Source organism: Carassius auratus, chromosome 14, assembly GCF_003368295.1.
Source record: "Carassius auratus strain Wakin chromosome 14, ASM336829v1, whole genome shotgun sequence".
In the NCBI taxonomy this organism is placed as follows: Eukaryota; Metazoa; Chordata; class Actinopteri; order Cypriniformes; family Cyprinidae; genus Carassius; species Carassius auratus.
The window spans coordinates 7,177,206-7,204,432 of record NC_039256.1 but is presented as its reverse complement, the minus strand read 5'-3'; the positions used below and the strand labels follow the sequence as shown (position 1 = coordinate 7,204,432).

The window sequence follows — 27,227 nt, the reverse complement described above, 5'->3', positions numbered from 1 at the left end:
TTAGTTTGAGGTGTTATGTTTAGGCATTGATAGTGCTATAGATTTCTGTATGTCCACAACTCAAGTGGCACTTAAACCAATCGTCTTTTCATATTTACTTAAAACATGAAATGAACATGAATGAACATCAGAACATATTTTATTTCAACCATGGAAAGATGTCTATACAACATTTTTAAAGTTTAATTCCACCGAAGTTTATCTACTCTCCTGTCTGATTTGTTTGTCGGGCAAAACGGCAGATTTGGCATTATGACTGGTCAGATTGCCTGTCAATTATACTCTATGCAAATGTTTCTTTGTTCTTAAAACTCCACATGCTGTTAATGCTTGCTTGTTCAGAAATGCAGCAAAAACAGATACCAAAATGCATAAAATTTTAGCTTTTACAAACTTATTGCAAATGTTTTAATTAAAGTAGAATCTATAAATTGCAATTAACTAATCTTCTGTTCTAATACTATTAAATATTAAGTGTCTGTGTCTGTATGTGGTCTTTTATCAATCAGAGCTTATTTGTTTGTTCTATGGATGGCTGAGCTAAACAGGCCAGTTAGAGACTATTAACTACTATTGTACCTTTAAATTATACAAATGCCTCAATAAAATATCTACAAATTTATAAAAACAAACATGAAATAAAATGAATAAACATATCAGGTAAAAACTAAAGACACAAGCTGACCAATGGGCGCTGAACCTGCATGATTCACTGGTTTGGCGGAGAGCTACTGAAATTTTGAAACATTTCAAAACAGTTTAAAGACATAATGAAGCTTCATTTACTGAAATCACATGACTTTGGCAGTTTTATATGCACTCCAAAACACTGGTTCAAAAATTATTTGCAAAGATCTTGAAGCAGTAATTTGAAACACTCATCACTAGTTTGGTTTTGGATTTTCTCTATTTGGAATAAACTGCACTCAGGTTTGATACACCATCGTCCTGTGTAAGGCTGGGGAAGGCCTTACTATGGGTAAGAATTCAGCAGGAGCTTGGGACAAAATATCACTGCACAGTTAAACAAAAATCCATTAGGGCTGCTCTCGGGGTGGGCGACATGACCAAAATCTTGTATGAGTAACTTTATATTACAATATAGTTATTTTTTCTTTAATTCAGGTTTTTGTGATATTAAAATCTTTGATACCGTAAAACTTTCATTAGGGATGGAAGATTATGACCTAAAGTCTCGATTAATTGAACATTTTCCCTCGATTACGATTAATGAACGATTATTTTGTTTATGTTTTGTTTTTTTGCCCTCATAGTTCACTTACAAGGTTTGTACTGTAAACAGGGCCATAGTTGGGGTTTGCGGGGCCCCGGTTCAGGTTGTACCAGTGGGCCCTGTTTGAAAGTGTTTAATTTGTATGTTCGTTCTGTTTATTTGTTCATCAACATGCCCGCCACATCCCAGAATGCAACTCGGCGCCCAAGCCCTATTAGACGTGGTCACTTTAAGAGACAATGAATGCATCCAATATAATACACATAAAACAATTTTCTCAACTGTTTACTTTAACTTAAAACATAACTGAAAGTTTTTTCGAACATGGGCTCTTTCACATCCTTTTCTGTTTGTTTAAACTGCGATTTGTTTTTGTTCGTTGAGGTGCAGGAGGAACTTAAAGGAGAACTTTGCAAATGAGAGGTCGGTTCAGTGTTGCTGTCTTTGAGACGCAACTCTCTCTCCGTGTGTGCACCGAGCACAGTGCGCAAGTAACCAGCTGCTCCGTTCAGCTTTTCTATGTCTTGTGTTTGAATGCTTTAAAGTATTTTGAATGGTTATATTTGCAAGTGGCAAGGCTTAATAACACGTGAAAATGATAAGCTTTCATGACGACACGCAGCAGCATTCTGTCAATTGTCCTGAGCGTCTTTATAGACTGGCCTCAGCCAGACGGTTGAGATCGACTATTAAAGGTGGGATATTTTTTCCTATTGAAAGAACGATCATAGCTCACTATCAGCATTTATTTTATCTATGTTCATAACATTTCTTACATATTATTGCTCGGTGTAAGCGATAAATAAAGATTAAAGGTAAACAGTACCAGTACAAGTGATAGCTTGTGTGAATTAGGAAAATATGCCATAATAAGTTTTGAGATTCTAAGATACTTTAGTGATATATTACAGGACAGCGCTGACCACTGTGTTCCTCTGTGCACGTGATCTTCACAGCTATGAGTTTTCGTGCCACAGTGCAGCTGCGCGAACATGGTAGCTCGATAAAATAATACACATCCGACCATCTAATCGCTTGAATGTACAAACCATAAAACAAATACAACTGACAAAGTTTAGTGAAGACTCAAGGCTCACCGCTCGCGCGCCACCACCATGTGTTGAACCAGCGTTAACCTCCGTGTTTTGCTTTTATGCCACTGATTGGCAGAATCATGTGGTTACACACACTTTTAAGGGGCAAGTATTAATAGGAAATAACCGACATGGGAAAATAACGTCGGTTAGAGGGTCTAAATTTCGGTTTCGATTACTTTACGATTAATCGTCCAGCCCTAACTGTCATAATACTTGTCACCAATGTCAATATCAAACCAATACAAGAATATATATATATATATATATATATATATATATATATATATATATATATATATATATATATATATATTTATATATATCTCCATATTATCATTATCATTAATTATTTGCATTATCCTTATTTATTTATTTTTTTCTTATTCGAGTACAAAATGATTTAGTCAAGATCAGTGAGAGATTTTCACTCTGTTTTGTTTGATTAACATGAATAGCAGACATGAAGAATGTTGGACAGCTTCCCCTAAAGATCATTATTTTGTGAATTTGGTTTAACAGAATATGTTGACATGCTTTAATGTTCAAAAAACACATTATTTTTCAAATACTGTAAATTATTGTAGGTCCTCAATGTCCACCAAAACATTTTCGAGAACGTACCTGTATTTCAAGTGTTCTGAAGCTGTTCGAAAGTTCAATGTGAGGTACAGATTAATATTGAAGTCATTAAATTCAAGTTCACATAAACTCTTCTGTCTGCTGCCGCTGTTTGTCATCCTCCATTCAGTAATCAAACTGTGTGTCTTCGGTTACTACAGTCAAAACCATGAAACTCTCTTCAATAGCGAACAGTAACTGAGGTTCAAAACTGTTCAAGGAAAAGGCTCATTAAACTAACGCACAGATTTAATACACTGCGTATCAATATCTCTTCCCTTTGTACTAGTGATGTCCAGTTCACGAACAAATTGTTCGGTTTAACCAATTCTTCTTAGTGAACCAGTTCACCAATTTGGACTGAATCATTTGAACCGGTTCGCATCCACGGTAAGCATTAATCAACAAATTACTTAGTTAATTACCTTTTTAACACGGCTAACACTCCGAAATAGTCTAAATAAACCAATATTCCGGAGTAATTTATTTACTCAAACAGTTCTGTGACTGAACAGCTGTGAAGAGAGAACTGAAGATGAACACGAGCCGAGCAGCTTGTGTGTTGTACTAACTTTTCTATGTGGACTCAGATGGCTGTGCAGCTGCACACTGTGACTCAATGTTGTTTCAAGCTCATCATTCTGAGCACAGGATGTGCATAAGCGCTCTGGCGCCTTTAGTATTATAATAGGGCTTGGACGTATTGCATTCTGGGACGTGGCGGCCATGTTGATGGCCCCGCAAATGTAAACATTCAGCAAGTCGAACGAGCAGAAGCATAGTTGGGAGAAAGAAAAAAGATGTTAAAATCGTGAAAAGGTTGTACGATTTGCAGGGATGCACCAAATAGGGATGCCGGGGACCGGTATACGGACAAAATCGGCACTATTAACGGTTTGGATCCATATAAAAAATTCCAAACAAAGAGTTTCTCATGTGCACAAGAGAGTCTCATGTGCAGTTCACAAATGGATGGGTTCAGGAGCTACAGATCATAAAGCCGACAGACAGTATACAGTAATCCGTACAATGGTAAGCTGCGCTCCACCTAGCTGATAATTAAGTAACTGTTAGTGCTAACAACCACTCACAAATGTACTTTTAACTATGTTTTTCAAAAGTATAGTTAGTAATTGTCAACCCTCCCTTTTTTTCGGGGTTCTCACTTATTTGAGCTCTTCCTGTTTTAGTATTTTTCTGTAAAATATCGTGTTAGCCCTTCCATCAGATCTGTCGATCTCTGTACCGTTGTCCTGTTGTTACACCCTTGCCAGCAAAACAGATGTTTTCAAAGACTTGTTTTGCTTACTTGAAAGGAACCTTGGCGTGATGTTGGCTTTTTAAATATAAAAGCATGGTTGTTACGAGAGCACGAATTCACGTCAGTCTGTAAGCAAAGTCACGTTAGACCTAGCTTCACAACTCGCTTAGTTAATGCAGCAGTTTTGTATGAATATTTGCTGTCAGTAGAGGGATAGCAACAGAAAGATGAATGTTGAACTTTTCCTGAATTTTAGATGATTAACCCAGGAAATTTCCCTTATTTGCAATGTTCAATGTTGAGAGTGAGTACTTCTAAGAGGGAGTACTTCTAAACACTGCGCGGTAGTCCGAGTAGCAGTAAAGGAGGCCATCAACATGATGCCACGCCAAGTAATGACATCACGACGCCCAAGCCCTATACTTTTCTACTCAATCAAAGAGTATTAATAGTCTTTCTTGTTCTGTGCTATCTATCATATGTTGCTGACTTTATTACTGTGCTATACCTTTAAAAGAAACGTCTTTTAAATGTATAGCACAGTAAAGGAAGTCGTGGCCTAATGGTTAGAGAGTCGGACACCCAATCGAAAGGTTGTGAGTTCGAGCCTCAGGCCGGCAGGAATTGTAGGTGGGGGGAGTGCATGTACAGTTCTCTCTCCACCTGCAATTCCATGACTTAGGTGCCCTAGAGCAAGGCACTGAACCCCCAACTGCTCCCTGGGTGCCGCAGCATAAATGGCTGCCCACTGCTCCGGGTGTGTGTTCACAGTGTGTGTGTGTGTGTGTTATCACTGCTCTGTGTGTGTGCACTTTGGATGGGTTAAATGCAGAGCACAAATTTTGAGTATGGGTCACCATACTTGGCTGAATGTCATGTCACTTTCACTAAATGTGTATACTTGTTTTTTCATGAATGTATTTTATAATAATACAAAGAACAATGTATGACATTTTACCAGATTTTAGACTTATTCCCTTTTATTTGTAAATAAAATATTTCAGTAGATTTTATGATTGTGCACCCGTGATTTTTCTAGAATCTAGAGTAAAAAAATTTCTGCTGAATTATCCACTAACCTAGTTTATAATAGTATTTTATATATTTTTTCGTTTGTCACTTTTCATTAAAATGAAGTTGTGTATATGCAGTAGATTGTGTTTAACACACAAAAGAGTGATGATCAGGTCAACACAGTGTTCTATATTGAATAAAAAAATACTGTGCTGGTATCGGATCGGATCGGTTCTGAAAAACATTGTATCGTTGCATCCCTAGTTTGCAGTACACAAGCCATGGAAGGTTAAGACAGCTGAATCCACTGTGTGACTCTCTCTCTCTCTCTCTCTCTCTCTCTCTCTCTCTCTCACACACACACACACACACACACACTGCATTTGAACATTCAATTGCAAATACTTAAAGGGAGGGTGAAATGCTGGTTTTCACTCAAATATCCTGTTAATCTTGAGTACCTATAGAGTAGTACTGCATCCTTCATAACTCCAAAAAGTCTTTAGTTTTATTATATTCACAAGAGAAAGATAGTCTGTACCGATGTTTCCCGGAAAAACAAGACCGGCTGGAGGCGTGACGTGTGGGCGGAGCTAAAGAATCACGAGCACCAGTAAGCTTTTGCGTTGAGAGCATGTGGAAGCTGTGACATTACCGTGAGGGAAAAAAACCATCATCCAAAACAAACTATGGCTAACAGTCAGATTCAGCCGTTTATTTATGATCCAGAATCAGATCCCGAGGCTGAAACTGAATGAGAGCAGCAGCAGCAACGACTCGCTCCGAGAGAGGCTCGAACCCGGGTTTCCGGCATGGGAGGCGGACGCACTAACAAGGAGGCAGAGATATTTTAAGCAGTTTAACTCACCGCCTGCAGTTCCAACACACGATCATGACCCTTTTTCGTTGGGATTGCATCATCCTTAAGAAATAAACGATACGCAAAGCCGTCGTCAAACTGGGCCTTGTTTGTAAAACAAGCATCTTCGAAATGCAGGGAACTCCGTTGATGCTCTGTAAAAATAAACTCCATCCACTGGTCCCTTAATGCTGCTTTTTTTTTTTTTTGGTAATCTGTGCAGGGTTGTCTTGCCCTGGCAACCAAAAAACACACTCCTTTTGTGACATTTCGCGACGCTACGGCTCCGGCTACTGAAACCATGCCCTCTTTCTTCACATGAACATTTGGGCGCCATTATGCAAATATTTACAAATAGTGACGTAGACATGTGGGGGCGTGTTTGAATGAGCCATTTTAGGGGGGCGTGTAAGAGTCCATGTCTACACATACACTAGTACACTTCTGTTTAAAAAAAAAATCTCTGTCCACATGAAAATGCAGAGGCATGCCACAAAACACTATCAAAACCATGCCAAACCAACAGGTGGTGATATAATCTCAACCGTAAAGCCATGTTGGCCAATCAGAAGCCAGAAAAAGGTTCCAGTCGGCAGAGATAACAGCCCAGGCTCCGACGTCACAAGCCAAAAACTCAGGTTTTGCGGTCTACACGATAACACTGCTACCTCACCCTGGCAGGTTTTTGCAACTTTACAGATCTTCTACAAGCACCAAGAGCTTGTAACACTCCAAAGAGAAAGGAAATATTTATATCGCACCATAAGACCCCTATATGACCAAAGTCTGGATTTAATATACTTTTACAAATGCACTTGCTCTCACAACTGTTTACGTTCCCTTAAGACCTAAATGACTGTTTATGCGATACTTGCAAAGCCGGGCATTTAGAAGCATATAAGTGTTTATGCAATCGTTCAAAGCCAATAAAGCGGCAAAAATGCTCGCGACACCTATTAGCATCTGATGCACGGCTGAAGCACTCCTCTCACACAGAATCAGAGACAGGGCATGCATAAATCAGTTGTTTTAAACTGCAATGCTTAAAGGGGGAAAACCATGGCTGGAGAAAAAACTAACAACAAGCGCTACTCTACACTCTACACTATACTATACTCCTTCCAAAGTTAGAGCTGAGGAACAGCTAGCAGACTGAGTGAGCGGCAGCTGGTGGGCTTGAGAATGGCGTGGCTGGCGGATTTGATGAAGGAGCAGCCAGCAGCAACCACATGTGAAAACCCCATGTTGGACTCCACTTCATCCACAATGAAAGTAGTCCAGCGATTCACAGTGCGAAGTTGATGTTTTTCTTCAGTGACCAGCATGGATCAGCTCTAGGCATGACAAAGCAGATATTGTCCTCTTTTGGAAGGCCAAACAAAGTAGTTTCGCTTTCACAATGAAACACATAGCATCTCCACAACGGTGGTGGCAGTAGCAACAATACTACTGCAAGAACCAAAGTTACGCCTTCTTGCTTTGCATGAACATTTGGGCAGTGTTATGCAAATCTTCCCACATTGTGATGTAGACGTGTGGGGGTGTGTTAGAACGAGGCATTTTAGGTAGGAGTGGTTGACTCAACTTTTATAAAGAATATCTCTTTGGATTTGAGACTTTAGTAATTGCAACTTTACAGATCTTATTTATGCACCAAGAGCTCATAACACTCCAAAGAGAAAAGAAAAATGGAAACTGCAAAACAAATAAAAATAAAACGTGTGCAAAAACAAAGTTTTCATGCAGCAACGTGACGTGAGCCTGCATGCTGTTATTCACTTTTCTGCCTGCATCCCCATGCATGTAATGCATTTAAGAGTGCCGTCATTCAAATGATGAAAAAGTATTGCCGTAAACATATGTATTTAAAAATTTATTTTGGGGCACCACAAAATAAACAATAGAGCATAATATGAATCTGATATATATCGTCATATAGCCCAGCCCTAGTTGTCACAACTAAAATGAATATGAAATAAAAATTGTTGATTGCAGCATTAAATTTAGATCTCCACACGTTGAATCATATTTCTTTTCATGCATTTCTACAGCACTGCACACTAAAACCAATCGCACACCACTCTTTTAAGTTTATAAATGACTTGTTCAATCATACGCGTTCAGAAGTCATCGCTGAAAAGCCAGAGTTTGATCAATGCAAGCACTTGCTTGACTGAATTCTGCACTTGCAAAATCTCACATCATAAATAACAAAGTGCAGATGTATGTATGATGTAAGTATAAGTAAGAGATTTATACATCAAACATTGTATAGACTGCTTCACTAATTATAACAGTGTTTAAGAGTGTAAGAGTGTTTTTTTGTGTGTGTGCTTAAACTGGCACTAGACTGTTCATTTATACAGTTCTTTGATAATGTGAATGATTTTTGTTTGCTTTCTCTGTATTATTTAATTGCTGTTTGAATAACCATGAAAGAGAAAACACATTTTTGCTCCACTATGGCCTCCCGACTCTGCCTGAGTGGTCTTTTGCTCTGACGTGGTGGTAATCTCCATCACTGGCTTCATCCTGGTGGTCTCCATTTCTGCTGGCTCCACCATAGCCATCAAATCCTCCATGATCTCTTCAACTGCTTCATGGTCCAAGCCCATCTCTACCCCACAGGCCATGGTCTTGTCCACTACTCCAAGGTTCAGATCCACCACCATGTCATCATCCAGGCCCGCTTCCACTTCACAGGCCTGACCCTCCATCCCTCCCCCATGTTCTCGTCCACTCCAGCACTCTCCTGGAGTTGTTTTATTTGGGTGTTAGAAGCTGCCCTTTGAGGGGATATGTCATGTCTGTTCTAGGTTTTTATTTTTTATTTTATTTAAGTTCCTGTCATTAAATTCCTAATTTCTTTCATGTGAAATTGCCATGTTCATTGGTTCATTGTCTTATCTTCTTATCACTATTATCTTGTCATTGTTTCCCAATCATTTTTATCATGTTTAGTAATTGTTTTGTCAGTAGGTGTGTTCAACTTCATGCGGTGCTGCACAGATTGTTCGGCAGCTGACTTGAAGCATTGCATGCCATTTGAAATTCTGTCCAACTTGAGACAGCGCCGACACCACGTCACTGTGATGTATGGCATTAAAGTACCTCAAGAGCATTTAGAGAGCAGCCAGCTGACTAAGCTAGCTGACTCAGTTTCTCCAGTGTGACTTACTAGGTTAATCATATGAAGAAAAAAAAACACAACTAATGACAAAACATATTTTATTTAAATTAAAATGCTGTTCATTGCTTAGTGTCTCAGGTCATTATTTTGTTAAGTTCATGCTATGGTCATGTTTTGTTTTATGTTTTTGGTCTTAATTCATAGTTTGGTTTTGGATTTTCACTCTTTGGAATAAATTGCAGTTGGGTTGACAGTCATACACCATTTTCTTCATTTGCTTCATGTTTCAGCACTGTTACAATCACAATGATAAAAAAAAAAAAATCAGCATACATATTTTGCAGAAGAAAAAACACCTTAGTGTATAAATACAGTTTAAGTATAATACCAAATTGTTTCCACATTTTGGTGATGAGATTGAGGTTTTGGCAATGGTAATGAGAATGTAGGAAAACGTTAAAATTTTATGTAAATAAAGATAAGTGCAAAATAGCCTGCTAAAAATAAGCTTAATTTCCTTTAAGCAAAATACAATTTCTTTCAACATGGTCTTGACAGGTTTACTGAGATTCACCTTCAGTCAATCCATGCCCTCATTAATGAATTAATTTCACTAAGTACAAAATCCCCCAACAGATTAGAGGAGAAAAAAGGAATTAAGGACCAATGTTATCACATCAGTCTTAACAGCACCTCAATCTACAAATTTTTTTCTGAACATTATTTTCAGTTTCCCGTCCTCTGGGAACAGCCAACACAAATCTGTCAGTCTGATTTCATGTAACGCTGGCAGACCATCGGCATGGTCAGGGATGGCAATCAGGGCAATGTGACTCGACAAGAAGGATATGCATTAGGAGAAGACTGAATTTGTACCAGCATTAGGAATACGTTTAAATGTGCAGTAAAACTGGCTACCACCAGTTTTTCATCAGAGTAGAAGCATTATGTTCTTTGAGAGAGGATGATGTCACACTGTGTGGTAAGACTTGGACTATATTATCAAAATTGCTACCATGCGGTAAAGTGACTAGTCCTTAGACTGCGAAGTGTTACATTAGCAGTAAACTAATTCCCGTCAAGTTTCAAAGACACTGAAATGCTAAGCAGATGGCCAACTGGGAGGACTGCATGTGGTTGTCTGAGCAGCAGGGGAATTTTGTCCAAAGCCAAACTCACAGATCTAATGACAAAATGAGTCATAACCACTGTCTAAGTGGGCCTAATGCTTTCATTGAATCCATGTACAAAATACAATAGCCATAAATTGAAAAAATCATGTATTTGATGTTTTCTTTTCTCTTGGCTGTGCTATAATGATATGCATTTTCTGCCAGAGCATACATACTATTATTATAAACTAATTGTTTTATAATACATTTTGGTAATTTTTTTACAAGACTTGGCAAGTATTTTTCTTTACAATGTTTCCAATGTCATATTTCATATTTAAACAAAAATGGGGATGGACATATCAAAGGCCATATCATCTGCTTCTTAAAAATCCAGTAGCCTTCAGTTTGCATTATTTGTGATTTGCAACTTGCTATTGCTAGCTAGATGCAGGTTTTATTAAGGCTGATTTATACTCGAAGTGTCAAGATTTACGACTTCATTGTGACTCTAATAAAACTGACACGTCTGTTCCGGCATTTGTATTAAATAGAAGCAGTTTGATGTGAAGTTCAAACTCCATCAGGTGCCTTTGACACTTTGATGGAAAATAATGCAGTTTTAAAATAATAATAATAATAACGCGAACGTGACCGGACAATGAGAATGAGCGCGTGTGTGTGGTTTTTATAGTGCTGAGGTGATTGGGTGGTGATGAGGATCAGGTGGATGTGATCAGTATTCCGGTGAGGGTGTGCGTGGAAGTGGTACCTGGCGTGTTTGTAACAGTACCCCCCTCCCCACAGCCCGCTGGTGGACGTCCTCTTCCCCTGGGAGCTGGTTGATCAGGATGATTGGAGTGGAAGGTGTCGAGTAAGGTAGGATCCAGGATGTCGTTGCGTGGGACCCAGGAATGTTCCTCTGGACCGTATCCTTCCCAGTCCACTAGGTATTCCAGTTGTCCACCACGCCGCCGGGAGTCCAGGACGTCACTAACAGCATAGGCTGCGCCGTCGTCTAGGAGGAGTGGGGGGGGGGGCTTCGGCTTCGCTAGGTTCTGTGGAGGGAGAGACAGAAGGATGGTGAGGTTTAAGAGACACATGGAATGTGGGGTGAATCCGGTACTCAGGGGGTAACTGGAGTTTGTATGTGACCAGATTGATCTGCTGGATGATTTTGAATGGGCCAATGAATCTGGGACTTAGCTTGTGGCAGGGCAGGCGCAGGCGGATGGTGGACAACCAGGGTGGACAACCAGACCTTCTGACTGGGTTGGTAAGTAGGGGCCTCTAATCGGCGAAGGCTATTAGAATGGCTGTCATTCTACGTCTGCGCAATGGCCGCTGGAGTTGGTGGTGTGCCGCGTCCCAGACACTCTCACTCTCCCGGAACCAGTAGTCGATGGCAGGGACATATGAGGGTTCACCTGACCAGGGGAATAGAGGTGGTTGGCAGCCGAGTACGCACTGGAATGGAGTGCGTCCGGTGACAGGTTGACGAAGGGAGTTTTGTGCGTACTTGGCCCACCCAAGGAACTGGTTCCAGGAGTTCTGGTGGCCGTGACAGAAGGTACGGAGGAAGCGTCCAATCTCCTGAACCTTCCTCTCCGTCTGCCCGTTAGACTGGGGATGGTACCCGGAGGACAGGCTGATGGCCACACCTAGGAGTGAGTAGAAAGCCTTCCATACCCGGGAGATGAACTGGGGGCCTCGATCCGAGACGATATCCTCTGGGATGCCAAAGTACCTGAAGACATGATTAAATAACAGTTTCCATGGCTGTGGGTAGGCCATTCAAATGAAGAAGACGACAGGATTTCTAAAATCTATCCACTATGACAAGAATGCAGGTATTGTTATCTGAAGGAGGGAGATCCATTATGAAATCCACCCCTAGGTGTGACCATGGGCGATTGGGAACGGGCAGAGGATGGAGCTTGCCTGATGGAAGATGGCGAGGGCTTTTGGATATGGCGCAGCTTGTACATCCATTGACGTACCTCCTGACATCCTTCAGCAACGAAAGGGTTTCATTGACCCCCGGGTGACCAGTACCAAACAATGTGTGACCGGAGTGAATGAGTGGAGTGCACCGTGTCCTGGGGATATATTTATGTCCCGGTGGCGTCAACTTCCACGACGAAGGGTCGGTCGGGATCGGGATGGACCAGGAGTGGGGCGGTCGTAAAGGCTTCCTTAAGGGTGTGGAAGGCCGCTATGGCGGCAGGAGTCCAGGAGAGAGATTTGGGCTTATTGTGGAGGAGACTGGTGAGAGGACAGGTGATGGTACTGAAGTTTTGTATAAACCATCTGTAGAAGTTGGCAAAGCCTAGGAACCGCTGTAACTCCTTGATTTTTTGACGGCGTTTACCTTCCCCTCATCCATCCGGATGCCACTGCTGCTGATGTTGTAGCCAAGGAATGGCACTGAGGGCTGATGGAAGGAGCATTTTTCGGCTTTGAGATACAGATGGTAGGCCCTCAGGCATTAAAGGACCTCTGCGATGTGGCATTGATGTTCTGCCAGGCTCCGGGAGTAGATGAGGATATCATCAATATAGATTAAGACGAACTTGTGGATGAACTCCCAGAGCACCTCGTGGATGAAGTCCTGGAATACTGAGGGGGCGTTAACAAGTCCATATGGCATCATGAAGTATTTGTAGTGGCCAGTAGGGGTTATGAAGGCGGTCTTCCACTCGTCCCCCTCTTGTATCCGGATAAGGTTGTAGGTGCTGCAGAGGTCCAACTTGGTGAACACAGTGGCACCACGGAGATGTCCGTGGTAGCGAGCTTGAGCTGACGGCAGAGCGCTGGAGATGAAGTTGCCGGCTGAACTAGAATCGAGGAGGGCGGAAACTGGAAGAGATATGTCAGCGGCAGTAAGTGTCACAACAGTGGTGAGTGGTTTCATTTGGTATCTTGAAGGAAGAATGGCACTCACCATGGGACGAGGAGGAAACTTCACGGAAATGGTCAATGAAGCTAGAATAAGACTGGATAACTGGGTTATTTTGAGTCAATATAGAATCTGCCCACAGTAGTGATTTACTTTTCAACTGCGAAATAATAAAGGCTACCTTAGATCTCTCAGTGAGGTACAAGTGCGGTTGCATCTCCAGGACCAGCAAACATTGTAGGAGGAAACTGCTGCATTCCTACGCCGAACCAGAGTAGGCTGGCCGGGCCATCGGACTGGCGTGAATGGAAGGTGAGGAAGTGCTGGCATGGTCGACGGAAGTGCTCTCTGGTGTTGGGGATGCAGGTGTAGCTGTGAGTGTTCTTCGGAGTGCATCAACAAGATCTTGAAATGGGTCCATGAGGCTCATGCTTGTGCCTGGCGGTGATGGTCCGGTCATCTGTTACGGATCACTCGGGAGGCTGAGGAGTAACAGATAGAGTAGTTTATTGAACAGACACAAGCAGAGGAGCAGGTAGTGAAGGATTGGATCAGTGCAGGCTGGGTGAAGATGAACAGGGATGACGGTGAACCACACACACGCACACTGGGGATCTGGATCTTCGGAGAATCGTTGGAGAGAGGTAAGTAGAAGAGGAGTTAGTCCTTAGAGTTAGCATACAGGTATGACCTTGTCGCGAACGTGACTGGACAATGACTGAGTGCGTGTGTGTGGTTTTTATAGTGCTGAGGTCATTGGGTGGTGATGAGGATCAGGTGGATGTGATCAGGATTCCGGTGAGGGTGTGCGTAGTGATTGCGGGGAGGTGGATCCTGGCGTGTTTGTAACACAGTATTTGTTTTAGTTTTTAAATTTGGTTTTCAATAAAAAAAAGCTTTACCAGTGAGAATAAAAAAGTATGCTATATAAATAAATTATTCCAAAATGTTAAAATCAAATAACGTTGGTGCAAATAAAACAATGCAGTGTTTCATTTGTCCAATTAAAAAAAAAAAAATAGGGTAATGATTCACATCTATATATTTTTTTTTTACTTGACCCAATGAAAATAAATAACTATTTGCTCAAGTTAAAAAATATAGATGTGAATTACCCTAAAAATTTTTTCATTGCATGAATGAAAACTCTACACTTCCAGTGCTGAATGTCTGCCATTGTTCTGCGCACAGATTTCGAAATACTTCCACACAAATGACATAGCGAATGATTACAATGTAGTCTGTGCACACGGGTGCACTTATGGAAAAATTGGCCAAAAAAGGACCCAAAACCAGTTCCGATTTATTAATAAACCCAAAACCTTAAGATTATTTTAATCCGTTTGTACAGAAATTATTTAATCACGTGAGAAGTCTTGTACCGGTGAATGACTTCTTCTAACTGGTGATTCCCAATGGTTTTAAAGAACAATTACTCCTCATCGTCCCCGGTCATTTCAAAGAATAGTACAACAGCGAAAGCGACAAGTATAAAAGCCTTGTCCATTTGGGAAGGAGCTTGCACAGTTAGTGTAGGCTTGTGCTGCAAGAAAAGGTGAAAGTATAAATCCCACTTTAGAGGGAAGGACTGTCTTAAGGAGCATTTTATTGAACAGTCTCTGCAAGCATTGTGAAGGATGCAGAGCATGACAAGGCACTGAAGATGTCCTGGTCATCCACTGCACCTAAGTACATCTCTAGTTATCTTGACATCCAGATGGGAATTGGGAAGAGTGAGTGTGGCTGACACTGCCCTGCTCTCGCTCACTTAAAGAGTTCATGAAATGAAGAATAAAATATTCTCAATGTTTACTTTATTATTACTTTAAGTAAGGAAATAATGATGACGGGCCATTGAATTATTCGAAAAATACACACTCGAGGTGGTGATGCAGCCACGACGTGAAACGGTGTCAGGGAAGTGCGGACAACACTTTTTTTGTGCAAACTGCATAAACGTTATTACAGGAGAAACTTGTTCCCAGTACATGCTGGACACCGGCAGGGCTTCCCTTTGTCACCAGCTCTGTTAATTATTTTTATAGACAGAATTTCTAGGCACAGCCTGGACCCGGAAGGGGTTTGGTTCAAAGGATGGAATATGAGATTGAAAGATGGATCAGTGCAGTTCCAGCAGTAATGCGGTCAATGTACTGGTCTGTTGTGGTGGAGAAGGAGCTGAGCCAAAAGATGAAGCTCTCGATTTACCGATCAATCTACGTTCCTACCCTTGCCTATTGCCTCTTGCCTATGGTCTTGCCTATGGGCTATGACCGAAAGGACAAGATCTTGTATACAAGTGGCTGAAATCAACTTTCTTTGCGCATGCCTCACTACTTCTGTCACTTTACATTAAATATAATCATTGTTATCAAAACTACTGGCATGACAGTGGCTTGCTTCAACAGAGATCTTGCATTAATTTGAGCTTGCATTCATTTGCACATGCATGGGTTGGTTGTTTTGAGCCATCGTTTAGCCTGTATTTCACACAGTTTGATGAGAAATGGCTTGGGCTGCTCCAAAACAATCACAGACTGAAATACACATATACTCTCTGAAATTAATGATTAAGTAATTTTCCTGTTTCAGTGCCATGTGCAGGCCCGGCCTTGCCACTTCAGTCCCTGTGCCCCCTTACCTTGGTTGCACCCCACTCCAAGCACTGGCATTTAATTGATAATGTCACTGTTAAGAGAAAAGATTTCTTAACAGATCACAGTCTTGTTGTCTTCAAAATGAATCTTTACTTCAGAATGAAGAGGCAACCACATGGTAGTAGGGCGGCACGATGTGTCGTTTAAGCATCGATATCGCGATGTACGAATCCACGATAGTCTCACTCTCTCTCTTTCTCGCGCGCACTCTCCGCGAATCTCTGGGGAGCAACTGGCCCGTACAGTTAATGAATAACGGATCAACTATGACAGCCTACATCGCACATTCTGCGTTGTGACTATCCTGGATTCGAAAGAGAGAGCACGAGAGAGAGCGAGCGCGCGAAAGAGAGCGTGAGAGAGAGAGAGACAGATGGAGAGAGTCAGAGAGAGAGAGAGAGCACTTCAAACAACGCTGTCTTGCTCTCTCTCCCTTGTGCATATTAATCAATTGACACGATGGTGTCAATGTTTAAATCATTTAAAATGAGAATGTAAATCTACTCACCCCATTTTTGTTTGTAAAAAAAAATTCGATTAGATTTCATATTGCAATATATATCGCAGAAAAATAAAATATCGCAATGTCATTTTTCCCAATATCATGCAGCCCTACATGGTAGCAAGCCTATGAAAAGTGAAAGTCGTGACATTTGCCAAGTATGGTAACCCATACTCAGAATTGGTGCTCTGCATTTAACCCATCCAAGTGCACACACAGCAGTGAGTAGGGAACACACACCCGGAGCAGTGGGCAGCTATTTGCTCCAGCACCCGGGGAGCAATTGGGGGTTCAGTGCCTTGCTCAAAGCCATGGGTATTGAGGGTGGAAGAGCACTGTTCATTCACTCCCCCAACCTACAACTCCTGCCAGCAATGAAACTCGAACCTGCGACCTTTGGGTTACAAGTCCAGATTATCTAACCATAAGGCCACAGCTGCCCTAATAGATACCCTGATAGAACCCATGAGCCAGTCTAAAAAAACTAAGCATGACTTGACTTGACTTGACTCTCTGGCTTAAACTCTGCAGACAGCGATGACTGGGCATGCTTCCAAAATACTATTCAGTCATCTGCATCAAAGCTGATAGGGCTCTCTTTGCATAAGCAGCCAGATTGGTTTCTGCACTGCGCCCATCAGAACAATCCATCACTGCAAATAATGCGTTTGTCAGTGTTGACAGGATGGTCCAGAATAATAACAAAGTATTTAAAATTCAGAGTGCCAAGTCAGCTGAAATTCAGGGACATTCTGACAAATGATCTAAAACAATTTTATGCTGCCCTTAACATTCACAGACCTCAGTCTTTTGGAAGCTTCTCCTTCCTAAGTACAGATTGTAAAACTCTGATCACAGAGTAGGCTCACATGAAAACAAGGATAAATGCTTGGTATGTCCGCTAACAGTGGAACAAGACTTCGCTATGTGAAACTTTTTGTGTGCTGCTTAATAGGGATGTAACGATATCAAAATCTCACGGTACGATACAATTTCGATATTGACCTCACGGTACGATATTAATTGCGATATTGTGGAAAAGCTCATGGTATTGTTAAATAGCTCACGATAGTGTTTGTGATGATAATAGCGAAAAAATACTGACATTTATTCTGCTTTTGCCAGTCAACAGGCAATTTATTGCTGTATTTATGGATCCATGACAGCATAAAACGCTGATCACATAGTGCTTTTAAAGTGCAAGTTGTAGTCAGGAGCATCAATATTCTGTATAGTAATATTTGGTTGCATAACTGATTCTTCAGTGCAATGTTCAAGTTAAGAAGCAACTAGAACAATTGTAAACAATGGGGAATTCCCTTAAAGTGCAGTTCCCTTAAAGATCAAGTTAAGTCAGGTTTAAATGTGCAAGGCAAATAAAAGCAGCCTTTTAAAACTGGTATTTAGGAACATAACTTAAACTTAAATAAAATAATCAGTCAAAAAGCCTTATAAAAAAACACTGACTTATCATTTAGCTTATGTTAACGTTTTTCTTCAGAAAGATCAAAATATCTACATTGTAAGGGAGAAGAAAAAAAAAACAGTAAAAAAAAATCCTTAACAGTCTGGCAAAAAGCCTTCTGAAAAACACTGAACTATCCTTTAGCTAATGTTCAAGTCTTTCTTTAGAAACGTTCTTTTCCGCAACGAACTCCCGATCTGATTAAAATGATTCGCGAACCCGCTACGAACTCCCGAACTGATTCAAATGATTTGCGATACCCAAACTGACTCAAAATGATTCGCAAACCCACTTTGAATTCCCGAACTGATTCAAATGATTTGTGATCCCCAAACTGACTCATGTTGCTTGTGTTTCCTGTGTTGTATCGCAGTTTACTGTGGCAGTGCTTGCACATAGTCCATTGTCTGTCCACCACCTTCTCTCCTTTTGCGTTTTTTGACACGGCGAAACCAAAATTTTTCCAGACATCTGATTTAAAAGCTGCAGGGGCTGGCACAATCTCAACTTCGGTTTTGTTGTTTTCATCCTTACAAGTATCGCTGTCGGCCATGCTGGCTTGCTGTGAGCTTGTGTGGACAGCGTGCAATCAAATTGGCTTAACAACGGTTGCTGTGATGACGGATCGCAAAGGATCATGGTATATGTAGTTAACAATGATTTGTTCTGCGGGACTTTGTATATTCCTCTTGCTTTTTGACGGACACCTGTCCTTTTAATATTGTAACCCAACCACGACGATATCGAGACACGTTTACCACCGCGATAGCGCGATATCGTTACATCCCTACTGCTTAAATAGTCTGCTAGACAGGAAACAAGCTAGGGGGGTATACAATTAGTTTCTAGGCATGGGGTGCTATGGGAAAAGGAGTTCCTAAAACAGCGGCAAAGGTCTTTGATGGAGTTCCCTCTAGAGGAGCTTGTGATCACTCCAGCTGGAAATTGTGACATAGACAATTAAGGAGAGGCTTCCAGACACTCCACAACAGGTCATAGCAGTCCAGGAGGGAGGCGGATGCAGAACAGGGGAAAAGATGGAGGGCCAGGTCGACGTGGCAGACCATGGAGTGGTGGAGGACCTGGGCCAATTAGCAGTGGCAGACCATGTATCAGTCAAGGATGGACCATGGAGCAGTGGCAGAGAGCACAGATATATTATCAACATCCTCTGAGGCCATAACAGGGCATGCAGCAAGTTCATGGACAGCTTCATTGGCCATAACAGGACAGGAACTGAGTTCATGGATTGCCTTCTTAACGGTAACAGGACAGACAGAGAGTTCATGTGGATGGCTTCCTTGGCCGTTACAGGGCAGATTGTGAGTTGAGATGCCACCACCCTGAGAGGAGCTGAAGCAGATGACACTGCCTCTGGAGGTTCTGCAATGGAAAGCTGCCACCTCGAGAATTTCTGCAGCAAAAGCAGACACCTCAGGATGTACTGGAGCAGACTCATGAACAAGAGACGCCTCTGGAACAGACTTATGGACAGGAGAGGCCTCTGGAGCACAGTGTGTAGCACACACACTCAAAATGGCAACTGCCATCACAGGCAGAGGATAGAGTGGATCAAATACCAGCAAATAATTATATCCAGGAAAAGACTAAAAAGAAATCTAAGACACAGGCAAAGGTCAAGGCAGGCAGCAAACAAAAGAGTCCAAGGTACAATAACAAGGCAAGGCAAAAACAAGGCAAGATTAACATGAAAACAAGAATAAATGCTCAGATATGTCCACTTACAGTGGAACAAGACTTCACTATGTGATACTGTTTATGTGCAGCTTAAATTGTCATCCAGACAGGCAACAAGGGTGTTTGCAGTTAGTTCCTAGTTTTATTGGAAATGAAGTCCAAGAAACAGTGGCAAACGTCTGGAATGGAGTGCCCTCTCGAAGAGCTCATGGACACTCCAACTGGACATCGTGACAATCAGAGTATGTGAGCAGACTGGAGTGGCAACAATTTCCATCTTCACTCCACGACTAAATTATTGAATTATATTTTAAATGTTATGTTTATAACATAGCCTATATTAAAATTAAATAAATAAATAAAATTTCAGTTTCAAAGTAGCTTAGGCTATTGTGTGCAAACCTTTTTCCTACCACATGCGAAACTGAAAACATGTTTGTCAGCATTAAGAGGTATAATTGCTGCTTTCTGCTGTGCACATTTTTTTGTGATAAAAATAACAGTACATTTTCTTTAGTTACTTTATTTACAGATCAATTAATTTCTTACAGATTTCTGCTCATTCAAAATCAGAATCAGATGAAGTAGCACTGTAAGATTACATTTGTTTGAATGCATTATTGTGAAAGCGGTTGCATGTGAATGTGCTGTGCTGTTAAAATCATGCTATCACCCAAAAATATTCAGTAAAGGGAACAAACAAATTCCTTGAGAACTAGCCTATAACTTTCTGCTCAGCTATTGACACCATTATAACCTTCTGATTTGAGTGATCCAGCTGTACCAAGCAATAAAATATGTTTAACATGTTAATACTTGCTAAATATGCAGTTTTATTACGGGCAGTTGGCATGAATTGTACTTGTGATGAAGCGGTTAGTGGAGTGCTCATGACGGTTCGACTTTTAAAAAGTCCTCACTCCAGTCAAAATCACACTGCTCCACTCCCACTGAGCTCCACTCACATATTTTAGTGAAGTGACATTCAGCCAAGTATGGTGACCCATACTCAGAATTTGTGCTCTGCATTTAACCCATCCGAAATGTACACACACAGAGCAGTGAACACACACACACACACTGTGAGCACACACCCGGAGCAGTGGGCAGCCATTTATGCTGCGGCGCCCGGGGAGCAGTTGGGGGTTCGATGCCTTGCTCAAGGACACCTAAGTCGTGGTATTGAAGGTGGAGAGAGAACTGTACATGCACTCCCCCCACCCACAATTCCGTCCGGCCCGAGACCAGAACCCACAACCCTTAGATTGGGAGTCCAACCCTCTAACCATTAGGCCACGACTTCCCCAAAATTCTGGTGACTAGTGGTCAAAAGACCCGGTACTTCGGTACCAAGTCGGTATTAAAAAAAATTAAAATGTTAGGATACCTGATTTTTTACATTACCGGTGGTACCAAGTAACCGGTCAACCCGGTCCTTGATAGGCTTCCCGAAAAGTGTGCATATGTGCTCTCTTCATAAATGCACTGAGACATGGCAACATCAAAATAAGGAAACATCAAACTAACAAAACACTTTCAAAGACAAACACACAGATCAAATGAAAGAGTTTGTAAGTTTCATTGTGCTTCCCATACATCGATTTATTTGTTGCGGTCTCAAAACTGAAAAAATTGATTTTCCAAAAGGCTTTGACTTCATTGAATAAACAACTGAAATTTCTACCTCAGAATCCATGATGCAACAGATTGAAAATCCAGTGGATATCCATTGGTAAATCACCCTGCATATTCAGTCTGGTAAAAACTGCCCCAAATATGTCCAAAATGTTGTCTTTGAGGTCTAAAATTTCAGGTTACAGGCTTCTAGAGTATCAGAGGTTCATTTGAAAAACAGTAGGAGGTTGCTGGGTTTCATGTTCTCTAAAGTGGCATAACATAAACAGACACAAGATAGTGTGAACCCTGACAACAGAGGTTGACCTGCCTGACAAACCCCTGAGGTCAACAGGGGTCAAACACCGAAATAATATTTTAATGACTGCCCGAAAGTAGCCTTTTTTCATCCAGAGGAACATATAACTTAATATAGCTCAACTGGTAGAGCCCTGCTTTAGCAAGCAAGCAAGCGCAAGGTTGGGGGTTCGATTCCCCGGGAACACATGATATGTAAAAATTGATAGCCTGAATGCACTGTAAGTCCCTTTGGATAAAAGCATCAGCTAAATGCATAAATTTTAATTTAATTTATAACTGACCCTATCTTGGAAGAACAAGTGTGGAAGACTAGCTGGTGATGGTAAAGTTATTACATAACTAACGTAAACTAGGACAATCATAAATTGACTATTTCAGGCACTGAAATCTGACTGGAAAAGCCACATTTAACGTTGTTGCTAAATAGCCAATACACACACACACCTGGGATGGCACATCACAGCAATTTTGCATTTTCTTTGAATTTTGGAATTGCCTGACAACCGTAAACAGTCATTCAGTTAAACTAATGAACTATAATAATGAACAAAAGGATTTATTACTGTTCTTATTAATAAATCTATCTAGGTTGTATGCTACAGGGATTTTACAATGAGCATGGGGTATTTGTGGTACAAATCAAAGTAATTCATGGTCTCTGTATAGTTTTAATGGGGTCTACATGAGAGAGCTGTCAGTGACTACAAAACGTTGTGAGTACAAGTGATCAGCATGTGGTAGTTAGTATGCGCATATGGATCCCAGACACAAATGTTTCACTGCAGTGAAAAAAAAAAGAAAAGAAAAAAAAAAACCTGTGTGGACCAAATTCCTACAAAGCAAAAATTTTAGATACACTGTTGACATGAAGAAAGCAGTTCCACAGCATGTCTATGTCCTTGGATGTTTCCTTTAGACTTGAAGAGACATGAACATCAACAAAAACAAGTCCAAACTGTGGCCTCTGATATCTTGAGATCAACGGGTGGTTAAACGTGGGAACCAGCATGTGTTCCTCTGTAGAAAGCTGCTCACACACCTTAAAAATAAAGTGTTACAAGCGAATGTCTAGCCATGACAAAGAACTTGGGGTAATTCCCCCTTCTACTGATATGGCTCAAGGCTGTTATTCCAGAGAATTACATTTCTGAAAACCAATGGAATGTAGCCATGTGTTCTAAATAGGGCTTACACATCGTAAGATTTAATTGAACCCATGTGAATTTGAGATTTATGAGAGGTAAATTTGATCTTTTAGTAATACTGCTGGTTTAAGGGAATCCTCATTACCATATCAGCAACAATACACATTACCAAAAATATTTGAAAATATTAAATTGAACAAGATTTTTTCTGAAGAAAAAGTAAGTGATTCTTCTCCATTGAGAAGTCATTGTCACAGGGTTGCCAGGTGATTCTATGATGCTACATTTTACTTTAGTGGTTCAAGTAACAACCCCAAGTCTGTAGGGTTTTTATACATCTCTAGCCTTTGATATGATTAATACTAGTAGTGATAAATGGTCTCTGCATGGGTTTAAAAGTTTCAATGTTAGTCAGTATTACCATTGCCATTCTCCACAAAATCTGGCATGGCAGGTCTACTTCTGAGACTGGAAATGTTCCTGTTCATATTAGGCACTGGTCTTCAAGTGCCTACACATTAAAGATAAAAATGTATGCAGGACAAATTTTGTAAAATAGGATCTTATAATTGAACATGTTCAATTTAGCTTTTGCTTATATACCTCCTGAGGGTGATTGCGACATTGGATGATGTTGCATCAGGCCTAAGGTTTTGCATTGTATTTGGTGCTTCCTCCATCAACACCAAATCTTATTCCTGCAAACAGAAAAGAAAAATGTGATGTTGCACTAATAGAATTCTACGCTGTTTGGAGTAGGGGTTAGGGAGTCAGGGGCATATTGAAATGTGGAAGTTAGTTCATTAAAAGGTCTTCAAAGCAAAGTCTTTGCAAGGCTACAGTGGCACTGGCTGACAAGTCCTGAATATCAGTCCTTACTATTGAAGTAATACGTTTTGCAACTGTCACTGCACAGGTCTTAAAGATACAAACAAACCTGTTATTAAAATGCACAATACACAGTTCTGTAGACTAGGGTGAGGTCAGAATTTACAGACATCGGTCCTAAATCGTTGTTTTTAGAAAACTGAATGCCAAATGAGCTAGTTATTTGATGTCCATTACTCACCTTACTTCACTGAAGCTATAACAATCTATAATCTAAAATCTATAATCTAAAAATATTGTCCTCCGCTTTACTATTGGGGGTTCTGGGAGCTAGCTATACTGTTGGCTTATCAAATCTACAATGGGCTTAGCTAACGTTACGTATTTAGATGGGAGAGCATGAGAGAAGATAATAATTAAGTTCACTTGTCACTGAGTTTAAGATGTTAAGTTAGTTATCTTACCCAGTACACGACCCGTTGTTTGTCATGATATAACCTCACTGGCTCTTCTGTCAGACTGCAGGGCCAGTGGTGGGGTTTCCGGGGGAAACAGAGTGGGCGTGGTCAACCTGTGACTTCAATCGAGGGTGACCAAAAGAAAAAGGCCTTTCATCCTGGTGGGTAGAGACCGCCTACTGAGAGACGGCTTAAGTCGTAAGCAAAACTTTTCAACTTGCAAACAAAAGTTTTAGACCCGCAAAAAAAGACAGCAGAAAAGAGAGCAACATTTGTGGTTTCACTATAAAATGTATTAACCAATGTATTAAATGTATTAAAATTAAATGTAAAATGTATTAGCACCCTGACGCCCTCGTCCTGAACGCCCCTCACCTTGCACGTGTCAGTGTTTATGAATAGATTAAATGAAACGTGGCAAATTTAATCTTGACAAACTATGTATCTAAGCCTCAAGCATTGACGACAGATCGCTGTTTTTCAATGGAAAGCTTATAAAGACTGTATTTGCTACATTTGTGTAAGCAGTACACATAAAAACATGAGCAATGGAAACGCTGTACATACCAGATCCATCATAATAATGAGTCATAAACACATCCACAACTGTAAATCCCGGTTTAGTTAGAAAGGTAAGGGTCCACTGAACGACATCTCATGAAGCACGTTTAGTCCAACAAAGCAATAACGTTGTAATATGGATCAAAATTCCTTTATTTACGTGTCAGTTCTTCAGCGACAGAACTGCTTGCGTCCGGTATGGAATAACTCATGTCTTTATAGTAAAAAAACGGCATGGTTTTGCAGAGTACATTGTCAAAAACAGAATGAGACGATTCACCGGAAAAAAGAATGAATGAAAGATAGGCGAAAGATAGTTTATTTGAATTTTGGCGCTCTCTCGTGACATGTTCTGACGCACCGGTCAGCTGATTTTATTTTTCAACAGTTTTTATATATGTGAGAGTGTGTTTTATGTTGAATGTGAATGTATCTGCATGATTACCATCTGTTTGAGTGCAAATCAATTTGCCTAGGGCGACAAATATGTTGGGGGCGCCCTCTAGGGTCGGCGTTACATTATGTTACGTTACGTTAGGCAAGTGCGCAGTTAATGAAGAAAAATAAGCGGTCTAATAAATCCAGGGCTTAATTTGTGCCAAAACAAGCGGGATCCGGATCCGGCACCTCCGAAATCCGATCCGGCACCTTATTTTGGCGGATCCCCCTCCTCCAGGGGCGGCGTTTCAATATGGCAGATAGAGAATAGCCAGATATGTGCCTTGAAAAACTATCCAAAATTAATATCTCTATTTTAATTCCTTAAATATTATTTTAAATCACAGGATTTAGGAAATATTTCACAAAAGATAAGTATTTAAAGAAGCTTGTAAAACTTCGTAACGCCATTGGATCCTCGAGCTCTCACGAAAACTCATCACTTCATGCGCCTCCAGCCTGGAGGAGACAAATCTCTGCTTATTCCCAAAGCAAGGGTAAACAAATAACAGTTTGAATAGTACAGCATTTTCGGTAGCACTTTATTTTACAGTCCTGTTCCTCATGTACATATTATGTACTTATTATAGTAATTACAATAACTATGTAATAACTAGGTACTAACACTGAACCTACCCCTAAACCTAACCCTAACCCATGTAGTTATCTTGTATTACCAGAACTTTCTTAGATAAATAAACTGTAAGTACACTATAAGTACTTGTTAGTACATGTACTGTAAAATAAAGTGCAACCGCATTTTCTTTACTCAAACATTATGTCTGTAAAGGCTATTGTTTTTGTGTGTTTGAAGACTGGAGAAGTAGTTTTTTTGCCATCTAGCCAATATACTTTTGTATGCTTAAAATATCCTGTGCATAAGTGCTTGATCATTCATATCATGAGATTTTGGCCAAGTGTATTAAACAGCAAAAAAAAAAAAAAAAAACACAAAAAATTAAAATTATATCCTAACCTGTAAAAGGTGATAATGGCATATATATATATATAATGCGCTGCACTTTCTTCAGATGCGGACAAACCACAGATCTCCTCATTCGCTGGCCAAAGACCTTGTTAACTCCATTTGAGCTTGTTTTTCATATAGCCTAATGTTAATTGCACGTGTCTGATAGGCTACAACTAGGGCTGGGTGGTATATAAAAAAAAAATGATATCTCGATAATGTCAAAATTTTTACGATATTCGATATATATCTCGATATATTTGCATTTGCATTTAAATAATAAAAAAAAAATGATTTTATTTTGCCCACAAAAAAAAACACAAAAAAAAACAATTTAGATTAAACAGCTTATTTAAGCAGTTAAAAAAATCTAGAACAAGAGATCACTTACTGCTTTTTATTAAATGAATACATGTAGGCCTATGTGTAACTGAAGCAGTGCAAATTAAGTACAGAAAGTGCATTCTGTCAACTTTTTAGTGGATGAGATTCACAATTTATACTATGCAACTGCGATAAGTATTTTATTTAAATTTTTTAAACAAGTTTTTAAGCTAAGAACACAAGTCTGTCAACTGACTGCGGTTTTAAGAGAAAGCTCTGTGGCATGAAACTATGTTCCTTCTGACATTAACCCTCTGGAGTCTAAGGGTATTTTTGGGGCCTGGAGAAGTTTTGTCATGCCCTGATATTTGTGCTTTTTTCAGTTTCTTATAAATATCTAAATGGGTAAAGTCTAATATCACTGTAATCAGCACAAACTGGGCTATAATAATATGTGAAATGCATGCATGTACATGATTGTATTTTTGAGAAAAAAAATTTTATGCATGGTTAGTGAAAAACTAAAAATGTTAAGTCACTTGAATAAGGCAATAAAACACATACATAAAATTGGTTGCCGAAAAAGTTGAGAACTGGAGCTTGTAGCCTAGAATTTTTCTTTCTAAATTTATGTGAAAATCATCTTGTTTACTCATTCACAGAAAACAATATATTGATTTAAATTTTCTAAGACACTTTTTGTTGGTAAAAGTCATATGTGAGTAGGCGTCAACTATCATGAATATCATTGTGATTTACACCTGAGAAGACAAAGGCCTGCATAATGAGCTGCATAATGAGCCTCTCATTCAACTGTGCCACTGAGGGAGGACTTACAAGAAAGAATGTGAGAACAAAATAAAAGTATATAATTTTATGTTTGTAGTTTATTAAGAATATATTTAATTATCCCACAACATAATTTAATATCCACTTGGGGGAGCAGTTAAACAGTTTATTAGGGACAATCAAAGCTGACTTTCAAACAAATTTTTTGGCATCCTTTCTCTAGTCACACAATCCTT

General features: G+C 40.2%; 1 protein-coding gene across 6 annotated transcripts in view; it reads right to left on the bottom strand.

The window, feature by feature from the left end:
• The window catches only part of neurl1b (neuralized E3 ubiquitin protein ligase 1B), a 70,658-nt gene that overhangs the window by 19,919 nt on the left and 23,512 nt on the right, over positions 1-27,227 (bottom strand). The window contains exons 1-3 of one of the 6 annotated variants that reach the window (XM_026279718.1): positions 23,919-24,373; positions 23,230-23,324; positions 23,048-23,137 (exon numbers count right to left, since the gene is read on the bottom strand). The exons of 1 other annotated variant lie outside the window; for it this stretch is intronic. In XM_026279718.1, the coding sequence (XP_026135503.1) occupies positions 23,048-23,114 (67 nt within the window). In that variant the 5' untranslated portion in view covers positions 23,115-23,137; positions 23,230-23,324; positions 23,919-24,373. Of the gene's footprint in view, positions 1-11,097; positions 11,571-23,047; positions 23,138-23,229; positions 24,374-27,227 lie in introns of those variants that run through there. 4 more of the 6 variants (XM_026279717.1, XM_026279721.1, XM_026279720.1 and 1 more) reach the window with 4 other exon arrangements.